At 57.7% G+C, this 11,773-nt stretch overlaps 1 protein-coding gene across 2 annotated transcripts; it reads right to left on the bottom strand.

Moving 5' to 3' along the window:
- Positions 1–81: 81 nt before the first annotated feature.
- FAM171A2 (family with sequence similarity 171 member A2) lies at positions 82–10,045 on the bottom strand. Of its 2 annotated transcripts, none has more exons than XM_074319704.1 (8): positions 9,784–10,045; positions 6,216–6,443; positions 5,895–5,987; positions 3,380–3,538; positions 3,122–3,301; positions 2,906–3,022; positions 2,660–2,834; positions 82–2,084 (listed from the first exon to the last, which is right to left on the bottom strand). In XM_074319704.1, exons 1-8 carry the CDS (start codon positions 9,899–9,901, stop codon positions 617–619), a joined length of 2,538 nt encoding a protein of 845 aa, XP_074175805.1. In that variant the 5' UTR covers positions 9,902–10,045; the 3' UTR covers positions 82–616. The 2 variants fall into 2 exon arrangements, with proteins under 2 accessions (XP_074175805.1, XP_019607858.2); XM_019752299.2 differs by having other exon boundaries at positions 2,660–2,786; positions 9,784–10,044.
- Between the last annotated feature and the right edge of the window lie 1,728 nt (positions 10,046–11,773).

The following is an 11,773-nucleotide window of genomic DNA, read 5'->3' on the forward strand; positions in this document are numbered from 1 at the left end:
CTGCCCTCCCCAGGGGACCCCTGAGCAAGGGCACCCATCCACCACCCACATTTCCTCAACCTCACAGAGACACACACAGAGTTAATCTCACCAGTTTTATATTTGCTGCTGCCCACAGCAATCCCATCACATTACACCCCGGTCCCCAGAGCTGCCCCAGTCACCAGCCCTTTGACATGGTGGCCCAGAGATGGGCTAGTCAGCAAACAGCACCCCCTCCCCTCCCAGGGGTCCACAGAGAATGCTCCCTCCCTTCCCAGCCCTCACACTAGCAGCTGAGGCTGGGTTGCCCCTCCTGCTTTCCCACAATAGAACTTTCTATGTACAGCCACGTTTATACAGGCACTGCTTCCCCCCCACCCAGCCCTCCTCCCCAGCACCTCCCAATGGGGGTCTGGACCCCTCCCACCACCCTCTTGGAGGCAGACACGGGGTCCCTTCCAAGACATCACCCAGCATATACTACTGGACAGCTCCGCAGGCCCCTGGACACCTTTTGAGGCTGGGGGCTAAGAGCGAGTGCCCCCACGGCCCCCCGGGCCCCGCACCCTGGGGACAGGCCCAGGAGGAACCGGCGGGGCCCGACCCGGGGACGGAGCCAGGCGGGGCAGGGGCACTACTTGACGTTGAACACCATTAGCGGCCGCTCCTCCCGCCGCTGCCAAGGGCTCTTCTTGTCGCCCGCCTCGTCGCCCACCTCCACCCCCAGCTCGTCCTCCGGGCTGGTGAGCGAGTCGCGCCGCAGCTCGCTGGCGCTGCTGCGGGAACTGTCCCCACGGCTGCGGCCCCGACCCCGAGGTACCGTGGCCGCCCGGCCCTCGGGCGCCGCCACCTCGTCCAGCAGCGGTGTCAGCGAGTTGTCCTCCGGGGAGCAGAGGCCCGTGCGGCTCTCGCTGCTGCTGGGCTCTGTGTCCTCGCTGAGCGCCAGGCGCGGAGGCGCAGGCGGTGGCGGCGGTGGCGGGGCGGCTGTCGGCGCGCGCTCTCGCTCCTCGCGCAGGGGCCGCCGGCGCGCAGGCCGCGCCTCGTGCACGTCGACGCCCGAGTCCAGGCTGGCATCGGTGCTCCGGCCGCCGCCGCCCGCCTGCAGGTCGATGTAAGAATGACGCACCTGCGAGTTGGAGCGCCCATCGAGGGACACAAACCAGGCGCGTGGGTGAGGCTTCACGCCCAGTTCGAGCAGCTTCTTCTCGGTCAGCGCCTGCAGCTCCCCGTTGAGCTGCGCCATGGTGGACTCGTTGAACAGCACTGGGATGGTGACCGAGCCGCTGACTGGCGCCGAGCGCCCGCCCCCCCAGCCCTCGCCGCTGCCACCCCCGCTGCCTTCGCCTCCCGCGCCCGAGTGGCCCTGCATCAGCGGGCGCTGGGGGTCGGGCTGGGGAAAAGGGCGTGTCGATCCGGGGGTTGTTCCTTCTGGCGGGATGGGCTCATCGCCCGCCCCCGCGGTGACCGCCTCGCTGCCGAGGCGCACGTAGTGCGCGGGGATCACCAGGGTGGGCATAACGTTGCGGTAGACACTGTCCTTGAGGTGGTCGATGGAACCACAGAAAATGAGCTGCCCGGTCTGGCTGAGCGAGGGCGGCCGCGCCAGCTGGTCCACGGACTGAGACAGCAGGAAATCGGGGGTCTTGCTCTCGGCCGCCCCCTTGTGGCCCAGATAGTGCTCGAAGGGCGGTGGCGGAGAGGGTGGCTCCGGTAGGAACGTGGCGGCCCCAGAGGGCCCCCGCCGATACTCTTCTAGGCCTGACTCCAGCCCTCCAGGACCCTCGACGGAGCGGGCGCCCTTCAGCCCAGCGCCCTCGCCCCCGCGGGCACCTGCAGGCTCGGTGGCCGGACGGCAGGCAGAGCGCGGTTTGGCCCGGAAGAAGTCATCCCGGGAGGCAGCCAAGTCTCGGGAGCTGGAGAAGGCAGAGTGAAGGGGGCCTGGAGGCGGAGCCTCAGGGTCCCCCGATGGGGCGGGCTCCAGGGGTCCTCCACAGATGAGGTGGAGCTGGGACATCGAGGTGGCCTGGTCTCGTTTGTTGCCTTCAGAGGGTCCGGAGAGCTGCAGCTTGCGGTGCTGTTGCCTGGGCTTCAGGCAGCGCCTCCTGGAGAGGAGGGGGCAGACCAAGACCCTCAGGAAACAGTGCGGGCCAGAGCAGCTCCCTAAACCCCGCAGTTGCAAGATGAGGGATGGATATAGTTGGAGGTGTCAGGACAATGCCTAGGACTCAGGAGAGACGTAGGGGAAGCCTGACGGGTCCTGGGAGAGGCTTGTGGAAAAACCTTGCCTGTCTGTGGGAGGTCCACAGCCGCTGTTCCCATTTGGTCCCCCTCCAGGTGAACTGCATGCTTTAGGATGTAAGGAGGTGCAGTGAGAACCTGGGAGGAGTGCCTAAGCCACCCAGAGGCATGTCTGGCAGGAGGTCCCCTAGACATGAAATCTGGGCTGGAAGAAACATCTGCATGTTGTCCCTGGAGGGGTCATGCCTGCAGCTCCTGGCTCCTCTCCCACCTCTCTCAAGCCACCCGTCTTTCAGCCTTTGTAAGTGCTTTCCTGTCAGCACCTTGAGGATCAGTTTGTATGCATCTTTAGGGCCTGAGCACCCAGCACAAGGCCAGGCATAGAGCAGGCCTCTGTCTGCATGGGGTGAGAGGAGGTGGTGGTGTGGACAGCACTCACCGGCAGTAGTAGATGAGCAGACACAGCAGAATGAGTACCAGCAAGGCCAGGGCTGCCAGGATGGTGAGCAGGAATATGGTGTGGTAGGTGCCGATGTCCTGGATGCCCGACGTGATGGTGACCAGCCCTGTGCCAGGCAAGGGCTTAGCGTTCCAGGTGTGGATGCCCTTCCTGCCTTTCAGAAGGAGTTCACTCTCCCAGCCTACCCTTTCCCCACTGCCCCTTGGCCCCACCCCCCACTCTTACCAGTCATGGGGGAGGCCATGGCAGCTGCCCAGTACCCCAGCTGGGGGGAGACGAAGGTCCAGTAGAGCTGTCGTCCTTCCTTCCGTATCACACCAGTGCCGTTGCGTACCCACAGCCCTGGGAGAGTCAGGGGTTGCATCAGACTCAATGTCCCCCCACCCATCTAAGTCTCTCTTTTCCCAAACTCCAGCACTGGCAATCCCCTGAGGCACTCACCACTCTTGGGGTCAAACCTCCAGGCTGGAATGCTGGTGCCCACAGTAAGGGCACGAGGCTCCGAGGGCACAGGCAGGGACAGGTGAATGGGGCCTGAGAGTGGCACCTCTGTTCCATTTCCTGTCAGCAGGTGCACACTCACGGCAGCCAGAGGCATCAGCTCCAGCCAAGAGCCATTGCCTGGGGGAAGGGGACACAAAGGCTGAAGGCTAAATCATGGTGGGAGGACATCTCTTCCATGCCTGGCACCCAGCATACCTGAGCTGGAGGCCTCGGTGCCCAGGAAGGTGGGGAAAGCCCGCATTTCCTGCTGGGTGCTGGCAGGTGTCAGAGAGGCCCAGAGCTGGCTGTAGGTGGAGCTGACAGGCAGGCGGGCAGCCCGGCGTTGGAACTGCACCCAGGGCTGGGAGCGGGCACCTGGATGGAAAGAGGAGGGGCTGCAGTGGCCTGGCCAAGGCCAAGGTTGCCCAGGGACAGAAAGCAGTTATCTAAGAAGGGGAGCCACTGGGTCAGGCCATTGGGAAGACCAAGGAGGGTGGTGACAGGGAGAGAACTGTGCAGTCATAGAATGTAAATTTGGAAGGGACATGGGCCAGAATCTACCAGTCCTGGCTGTGTGACCCTGAGCCAGTTACTTGCTCTCTGAAACACTTTCCTTATTAATGTATAAAATGATGAGGTTCAGATCCTCAAATAATTACTGTCTACTGTGTGGCAGGCACTGCGTTAGGTGCTGGGGATACAAAAATGAATGACACAATTCACAATTCCCTGCCTTCAAGTTCACAGTCTAGTGCAGTACTGTCCATTATGGTACCCATTAGAACTTTCTGCCGTGATGGATGGAAATGTCCTATATCTGTGCTGCCCATTATGGTACCCACCAGACACACATGGCTATTAAGCACTTGAAATGTGGCTAGTGCAATGTTACTGAGGAACTGGATTTATTTTTAATTTTTAAAAATTTAATGAATTTTAATTTTATTTAAATGTAACCACGTGGCTAGTAGCAACTGCATGAGACAGCGTAGGCTATGCACACACATAAGTGTGTCTGTCTTGGGGTGGAGGGGACCCAAAAAGAATTAAAACAGAATTCTAATACAATATGGTAATAGCCAACATGCATTAAGCTTTAAGATATGCTGGGCACTGTTCTAAGCAGGTTACCTATGCTAACCCCTGTAATTAGCACAACAGCCCCTGAGGTAGGTGCTTTTATCATCAACACCATTTTATAGATGCAGAAATGGAGGTGGGAAAAGTTCAGTAACTCGCCCAAGGTCACAATCCTAGAGCCCAGCTGAAGCCCAGGCCGTCTGGTGCCAGGATCCATCATCCTCTCACCCACCATTCCTTCCCACCTCGCTATTATAATAGGGGGAGGCAGGGTGTAAGGGGAGCTTGGCCCGCCCAGCTTGGGAAGGGCCTGTGGAGCCTTGCAGGATGAGTAAGACTCAGCAAGGAAAGAAAGTGGAAAGGGACTTCCAGGAGTACATAAGAAAGGCCCCGAGGCACAAGGCAGCGTGTGGTCAGGGGCCTCCAAGTGACTAGAGAGGGAGGTGTGCACGACAGTGGCAGGCCAGGTCCAAGAGGACGCAATTAACAGGCGAAGGAGTCTAGGCTGTATACTGAAGCAGTGGGAGCTGTGGGAGGCTTTAAGCCAGGGGGCAACAAAGGGTTTGTTTGACATTTTAGAAACCTCCAAAGACTTAATTACATGCCTCTGGTTCAGGATCAGAGATGATGAGCAAATGAGTAATTTGGCGACAAGAGCTCAAGCTAAGAACAGAACTTAGAGAGGGGCTTCCCCCACTCCAAAACTCGCTGTGGCTCCCTAGTCCTAGCCGGATGGAGTCTCCCCTCTGCCTGGCTTCATGAGCCAGTCTGCACCCGGTACCCCCCTGCATAGCCAGACCAGAGCATTCCCAGCAGACTCACTGTCCCCTTCTGTGCCTACATCTGGAAGACTCCCTGGGCCTTCTCAGGTGAATGTGCCTTTGCCACCCCTTCAACGCCCAAGCCCATGCGGTCCCACAGCTCCCTTCACCAAATCCTCTTGCCCTGCTACCCTCACAGGTTAGGGTTTTCTCAATATTGAATGCAGTCGCCCTCTACTCCACTGTCGCCTGCTCTGTAATTATTTCAGGGTTTGCCGTGATGTGTTTGTGTGTCTTCCTATTTGTCTATGAACTCCACGAGGTAGGAAGTAGGTCTGTTTTTCCTTCCCTTTGTTCCCAAACATCAGACACAGTGTCTTGCACAGCCTCGGTGCTGCCGTAAGTCTTAGTTGACAGAGACCGAAAGCCAGTAGGTACACCAGGGCCACTGCAGGATTGTTCCAGGCTTGCACTCCATGGGTGTTCAATACCTTGAAATGACCCTCTCATGGCTTTCTCACATGGCCAGCACCCAGTAGGTGTGCCACAAGGATATGGAGATCCACTGAAGATAAAGGTGGCAGGGAATGGGAATTCTAATGGTAGGAGTAGAGGGAGAATGGAAACCACGAGAAGCCCCAATAATAATAAGCATGTATTGACCACCTTCTGTGCTGTTTTTTGCATGCTTGATAATATTTGATCCTTACTTCAATGTGATGATGTAGATACTATCAATTTCCATGTCTTATAGATGAACAAAGTAAGGCTCAGAGGTTAAATAACTTGCCCAAGGGTACCTAGCTATTATGTGGAAGAGCAGAGCTCTCTATACCCAGGTCAGGGGGAGGGACAGGAGCTGGCAGGTAATGGGGCGGGGGTAGCCTTACCGGGAGAACCCAAGAGGATGTGCACCAGGTCCTCATAGAGGATGAGGGTGGCCGGCCGCTCAGGGAGCAGGTAGAGGCTGACTGACGCATACACTGTGGGAGGGATGGCCTGTCAGCTCCAGAGAAAGCCCCTGCCTACCCCCAGGCGGGGCACTCCCTCCATCCAATCCTAGAGACTTCATCCTCCCTCAGCCCCCTTTGCATACCCCAGCCCAGGCAGCAGCTGCTGGAAAACCTACCCCCTCCACCCCCAAGGACTATTTTGGGAAGAGGCTGATTGGGTCAGCTGCTGCCCCACCCTCCACCTGCCCCTGCACTCACAGGGCAGCTTGTCAACACGCCAGGGCACGGAGTTGGTGAGGAAGCCAGGGCGGGCAGCAGTGACCAGCACCCAGGTGCCCAAGCGGTAACTGAGGGGCAGTGTGGCCACACCCTCTGTGTCTGTGGTGCCAGCGGCCAGCAGCATCCGGTTCCCAAACACATCCACTGAGGCCCGGGCCAAGGGCACCAGCTCCCCGCTCACGTACACCTGCACCTTGATCAGGATCTCTGTGGGCAAGATGGGGTGAGAACAGTGAGGAGGAGGGAGGGGGGAAGAGAGAACTGGGGGGAGCCCCGAGATCAGACGGAGCTGTGGGTTGGGAGCTGCTTTGGGGCCAAGTCTAGACAAGATATTATAAAAGCCAGCATTTATAGAGCCCTCATTTAAACCTCACATCTACCTGCGAGGTGGGTGGTACCATCGCCATATTTTATCAAGTCTAACACACGCACTTTTCCTTATTTCCAACATTTCTGAACTCACGATATGCCTATGGTTGACGATGTCATAATTATAATTGGCAGCATTGTTTTCCTTTTATTACTGGTACATGAAATAATGGTGCATCTTACAGTCGATGATGTATTAGACTTGATAAAATATGCTCCTAGCCCATTTACAGAAAAAGAAATGGAGACGCAAAGAGTTTAGAGACTTGCACTTCAATTCAGTGGGAGATCTGGGAGCCAAAGCTGGGAGTTGGCCTCTAGACCCAAATTCTTAACCACTGCATCCTATGGGGCTAGTGTTAGGGAGACGAGAGGGAGTGGAGGGCTGAGAAAGGATGAATAAGTGAAGACCCAAGGGTTTGCACGTGGAGAGGAGAGAGGTTAGGATTCAGCCATTTGGAAGGGAGCATGCAGGGTTGGGTTAGATTTTGGGTTCCCAGGAAAAAACAAGAGACACTAGGGAACTGGTCATTCTCATCATTCATCCTCCTCCTAGAATCCTTTGCACAAGCCCGTTTCGCTTCAGATTTAGGGACTCACTCCAACCCTGAAGCCCAGACAAGTACCTCCTGACCCAACCTCCTCACATGTACTGCTGGCCCCCTCCCAGCTGGTCAGCTACAGTCAATCACCATGGCAATGCCCTCATTCCTCCCAGGAGATGGGCAGGGAGCTGGAGCCCTGGCAAGGGGAAAGAGATGGGGCCGAGGGGGGGCTGACCCAAGCTCAAAGGAAACTAGTATGGAGGGGGCTGAGAAGGAAAGTCCAAGTCCTTCGCTTTCCAGCCAACTCTGCCCCTCGCCCATAGATGGTCCAGCTGGGATGGGCCTGCAGACGGGGCCCTGCTGATCTCACATGGGGTAATGAGGGGGAGGAACTAGGCCTAGAGCTGTTCTCATGGATGCCCCAGGCAGCCTGTGGGATCCAGAGCACCATCTCTCCCTTCCACTCAGCACAGCCCCTCCTCTGAGAGCATGCCTTACCCCTACTATGCTGCTAATAATGGGAGGAAGTGTCATGCCTGGAAAGGTACAGAGGCCTAAGTGCGGGGCCCAGGAGGCAGGTGGGAGAGGGCTGCATGTTAGACACAAAACTAGGGGAGTACAGGTACAGAAGGAAGAGCCTGGAGCTGAGGGCGGCAGGGATGGGGCGGTCCGGGGGCCTCACGGATGGTGCCTGACACTCAACAGTGACAGGTGTCTTATCTCAGGCTTCCAACCCCAGGGCCAGCACCACGCCTGCCCCTGGCATTCCATCCAGCTGTTCCTGAGCCCACCTCCCTGTTGCCTCCCAGGCCAGAGCCCAACTCTGCAGAGTGGGTGCACACATTCAACCCTTTTCTGCTCTCTAGTTCTCCCAGGAACTGGCAGTCTCCCCCCACCCCCATTACACACACCCAGTAGGAATTCTGAGAAGCTAGAGGGGCCTGACTACTCCTCACCCCCACCCTAAGCTAGGAGCAGCTGGATGGAACAGCTGGGAAGAGGGGACCCAGGAGTATGGACTATGGTCATTTGAGGGAATGCCTTGGGTTCAAGGGCCAGAGTCTCAGAAAAGGAGAGGGAGTCCAGGGAAGGAAACGGGTGTGTAGGTAAGACCTGAAGCAGGCATCAGTGCTGAGCTCATGTGGGGGCGGCAGGTGCCTAGTAGATTCTCTTCTCCCTTCCCCTCAACTGGACTCCCAGCCAGCGGCCTGGGAGAGCCCCCATCCTGGCTCTATTCCAGCCATTTCCCTGGGCCCCCACCATGGGGTGCAGGACTTGAGGGAGAGGCTTCTTGAGAAACTAGGGCCCTTTCCTAGTTATTAAAGCTCCTCTTTTCCCCCAGAATGCAGGGAAGACTGAGGCCAAGGAGATCCTTCCTCATTCTTCAAAGCCTGACATTCCATACAATATCCGCCTCTCCTGGCTTCAGCCCTGCCTCATTCCAGGAGGAAATCCGACCCCCTCCCTTCATCCGGACCCCACTTCCCTCATCTAGACCCCCCCACCCTGCTTTTCCTGCCAGCTCCTTGGTTGGGAGGTGAGGAGAGCACTCATTCAGGTTCAGAAAGGGGTGGGAGGAGATGGGAGAGCAATAGCTGGGTGGCAGGGCAGGAGGCTGGAAGGTGGGTGCAGGGCTGGAGTGGGTGGAGTACCCTGAGAGCCCAGGCATAGGGAGGAAGTCATGGTCCAGCTCTCCCACCCTCTCCCGCTGCAGGAGCCGACCCTCCCCCCCACCTCACACACCCACCTGGGCCGGTGAGGCGCTGGGAGGGTCTCCTCCACTGCGATGGAGAGGTGAGATGAGGAGGGGGTGACCTGGGAGCGGGCTGGGGACAGGAGTGGCCGGAGGCCTGCTGGTGGGGACCCAGGCACCTGCCCTTCCAGCCGCACTGCCCACAGCCAGCTAGCCAACCAGCTCAGCATGGCTCTGCCACCAAAGCCCTGCCATGCGCTTTGAGGTGGGAATCACAATGTATCCCGTTTTCCAGAGCCCCCCCAATTGCAGCCCCTTCTCTGTCACGGGCTGAGCAGCGTTTCTTTGGTGCACCCCAAAATCTGAATCTGGGGGCCACCTGGGGGTTGTCAGCTCCAAGGAGAAGAACGCTATTCGAGCAGTCAATCCGCCCACAGCCTCACCCACTCCCCCCGCCCTTCCCCCCGTCAAACCCAGCACTAGGCGCCCAGCCCCCGTCCGGGCCCAGGGTAGCCGCCGACGCCTGCGCCCCCACCCAGCCGGGGTCAGGATCGAGGAACCCGCAGGGGGCTGCAGAGCCAGCGCCCGCCCCAGCCCGCCCCTGGGCGGGTGTCTTCGGTAGACAATGGCTCAGGCAGCAGCGCCTCGCGGACCAGGAGGGAGAAAAACAAGGCAGAAGGGGGCGGCGGCACGGAGCCTGGAGACCCCCATCCTCCCCATTGTATCTTCCCGAGACCCTAGCCCAGGCGGACCCCTCTCCCTCCTTCCTCTCCCGGGTAAGCGCCGACCCCAGGTCGCCTAGTTCCCCCACCCAAATCTAGGAAATAGAATAGCCCCCGATTCACGAGCGCCGCCAAGAGGGGGCTGGCGGGCGGGGTCCGATCAGGGTGTGGGGGGGGGCGCGGGCCCGTGATCGCTGCCCCTCCTGGCCGAGACTCACCCTGCGGGCTGGGGGGCTCCGGCGGCGACTTGCCGGGAGCCCGGGAGGCGCCGCCGAGCAGCAGCCCCAGCAGCGGCAGTAGCCGCGCGAGGATGCTGGGGCCACTCGGTGGCGGCATCGCGGGGCTCGGCCCGGACCTAGTGGCCCATGGCTCCCGCCCGGCCCCGCTCGGCGGGCCCCGCTCAGCCCCAGCTCTGCGCCGCGCGGCTCGGGCTCCCGCTCTGGCTGCGGCGGCCGCTCAGCGCGATTGTCTCCGCCCGGAGCGGCCGCCAGCGCCCCCTGCAGGCGGCGTCCCATCCCGCGGGCCTCCGGGCACCGCCCCCTCGCCGCCGCGTTCCGCCCGCCGCCCGCTGGCTGTGCCCGCGCTCAGCCCACCCGGCAGCCCCCACCCCGCGCTCTCAGAATCCAAGCTGCGAGGGAGTGTAGCAAACAGGGTCCAATCTTTGGCGTTCCAGAACTCCCGAAATTTGGTGCAAGATTTTTTTAGGGTGGGGAGAATGGCCATTGCTTGCAACACACTCGAAGAGCACGCACAGTTATGAGTGTCTCTAAAAAGTGTAAGTGCGCCCTGATTTATGGCCCCTTTCCTCACAAACACTCACGCAGTGCTGGAGAGCTAGGGCGCAGCCCCCTGGGAACCGGTCGGTCTCGGTTCTTGTCTAGCTTCTGCCTCTTATTAAGCCGTGAGCAAGTTATTTACCCTTACAGTCCTCAGTCTTTCTTTAAAGTGAAAATTGTAATAATTTCTACCTCATGGGGTTGTTGTAACAATTAAATAAGGTAGTGATATAAAGTGTCTAGCACATTCCTGACAGGTGCTATTGTTGGCCCAGATGATAAGATCCATTACTGGGCAGTCATAATGGTTAGGAAGTTCTAGTGGGGCAAGCAGACTGTCTCTCCCACTGAGAATCACAGATTGGTCCCGCTGTTCATGAATGACAATGAGTCTTTCAGTTCTTCCTCAGCCACTGGAACCCCACGTTTGAAGACAGCTGTTGGCCTGCCCTCTAGCCCCAGCCTGGCTCTCCTTCCTTCCAGTTTCTGGTTGTCATCATCACTTAGTTTCTGGGTGGCCAAATCCTCATCCAATCTGGTATTCCTCTCCTGGTTCTCTCTGGCTTGTCACCTTTTCTTTATCACAATGTGGTGCTGTGGAAGGGATTAGTACCTGGGACAACGACCTCAGGACAGTAGCTTCTCTTCTGGTGCTTCTCATCTACTTGGGTCTTCTGGTTGGGTCTTCTCACTTAAGGGGACCTTGTTTTGAGCTTATGGACAAAACAGCCAAATTTTGTTCTTCTTCCTTCCTTCCTTCCTTTTCTTTTTTTCTTTCTTTCTACCTTTTTTCCATTCCTTTCCTTTTTTCCTTTTCTAGCCCCTCCCCATCTCTCTCTCTCTCTCCTTACCCCCTCCTTCCATTCCTTTCTCTTTCTCATAAATTTCCATCTAACCAGATTTCCCAGTCCTATTCTTATGTAACCAATTTTTTTGGAACCTCAACACAGGATTTAGCACTCATCCCTGGTGAATTTCATCTTGTTGGTTTCAACCCAACTTCACAATCTGTCTAGGCTGCCTTGGATCTGCTTCAGTTACCCATTGTATTGGAACTCCTTCTCAGCCAGCAGCCATCTGCAGGGTGAAGGGACTCATGACAATACCAGGCAGCCCAGGGCCAGGATGGTGATCTTCTTCAGCTTAATCAAAATTGTCTAGTTTTAAGTCTGGGTCTCCAGCTCACATTTCTGTCTTGTGCATAAGGACAAATGCCAAGTGCTTTGCTGGATCAAGATAAATTGTCTGGGGTCACCGAATTGCAATGGCAGAGGTGGGACGAAGTTTGGCTGGTGTTCAAAGATCATGGCTTAATCCTTTCCTAAATATTCTAGTCACCCAGCTAGAAACTTGTTCTGGAACTTGCCATGCATGGATGTCAAATTGTTCTATTCTGTTCAGAATGTACCTTTTACTTCTTTGGGTAAAACCA

Source organism: Rhinolophus sinicus, linkage group LG15 (genome assembly GCF_036562045.2).
Source record: "Rhinolophus sinicus isolate RSC01 linkage group LG15, ASM3656204v1, whole genome shotgun sequence".
NCBI lineage: Eukaryota > Metazoa > Chordata > Mammalia > Chiroptera > Rhinolophidae > Rhinolophus > Rhinolophus sinicus.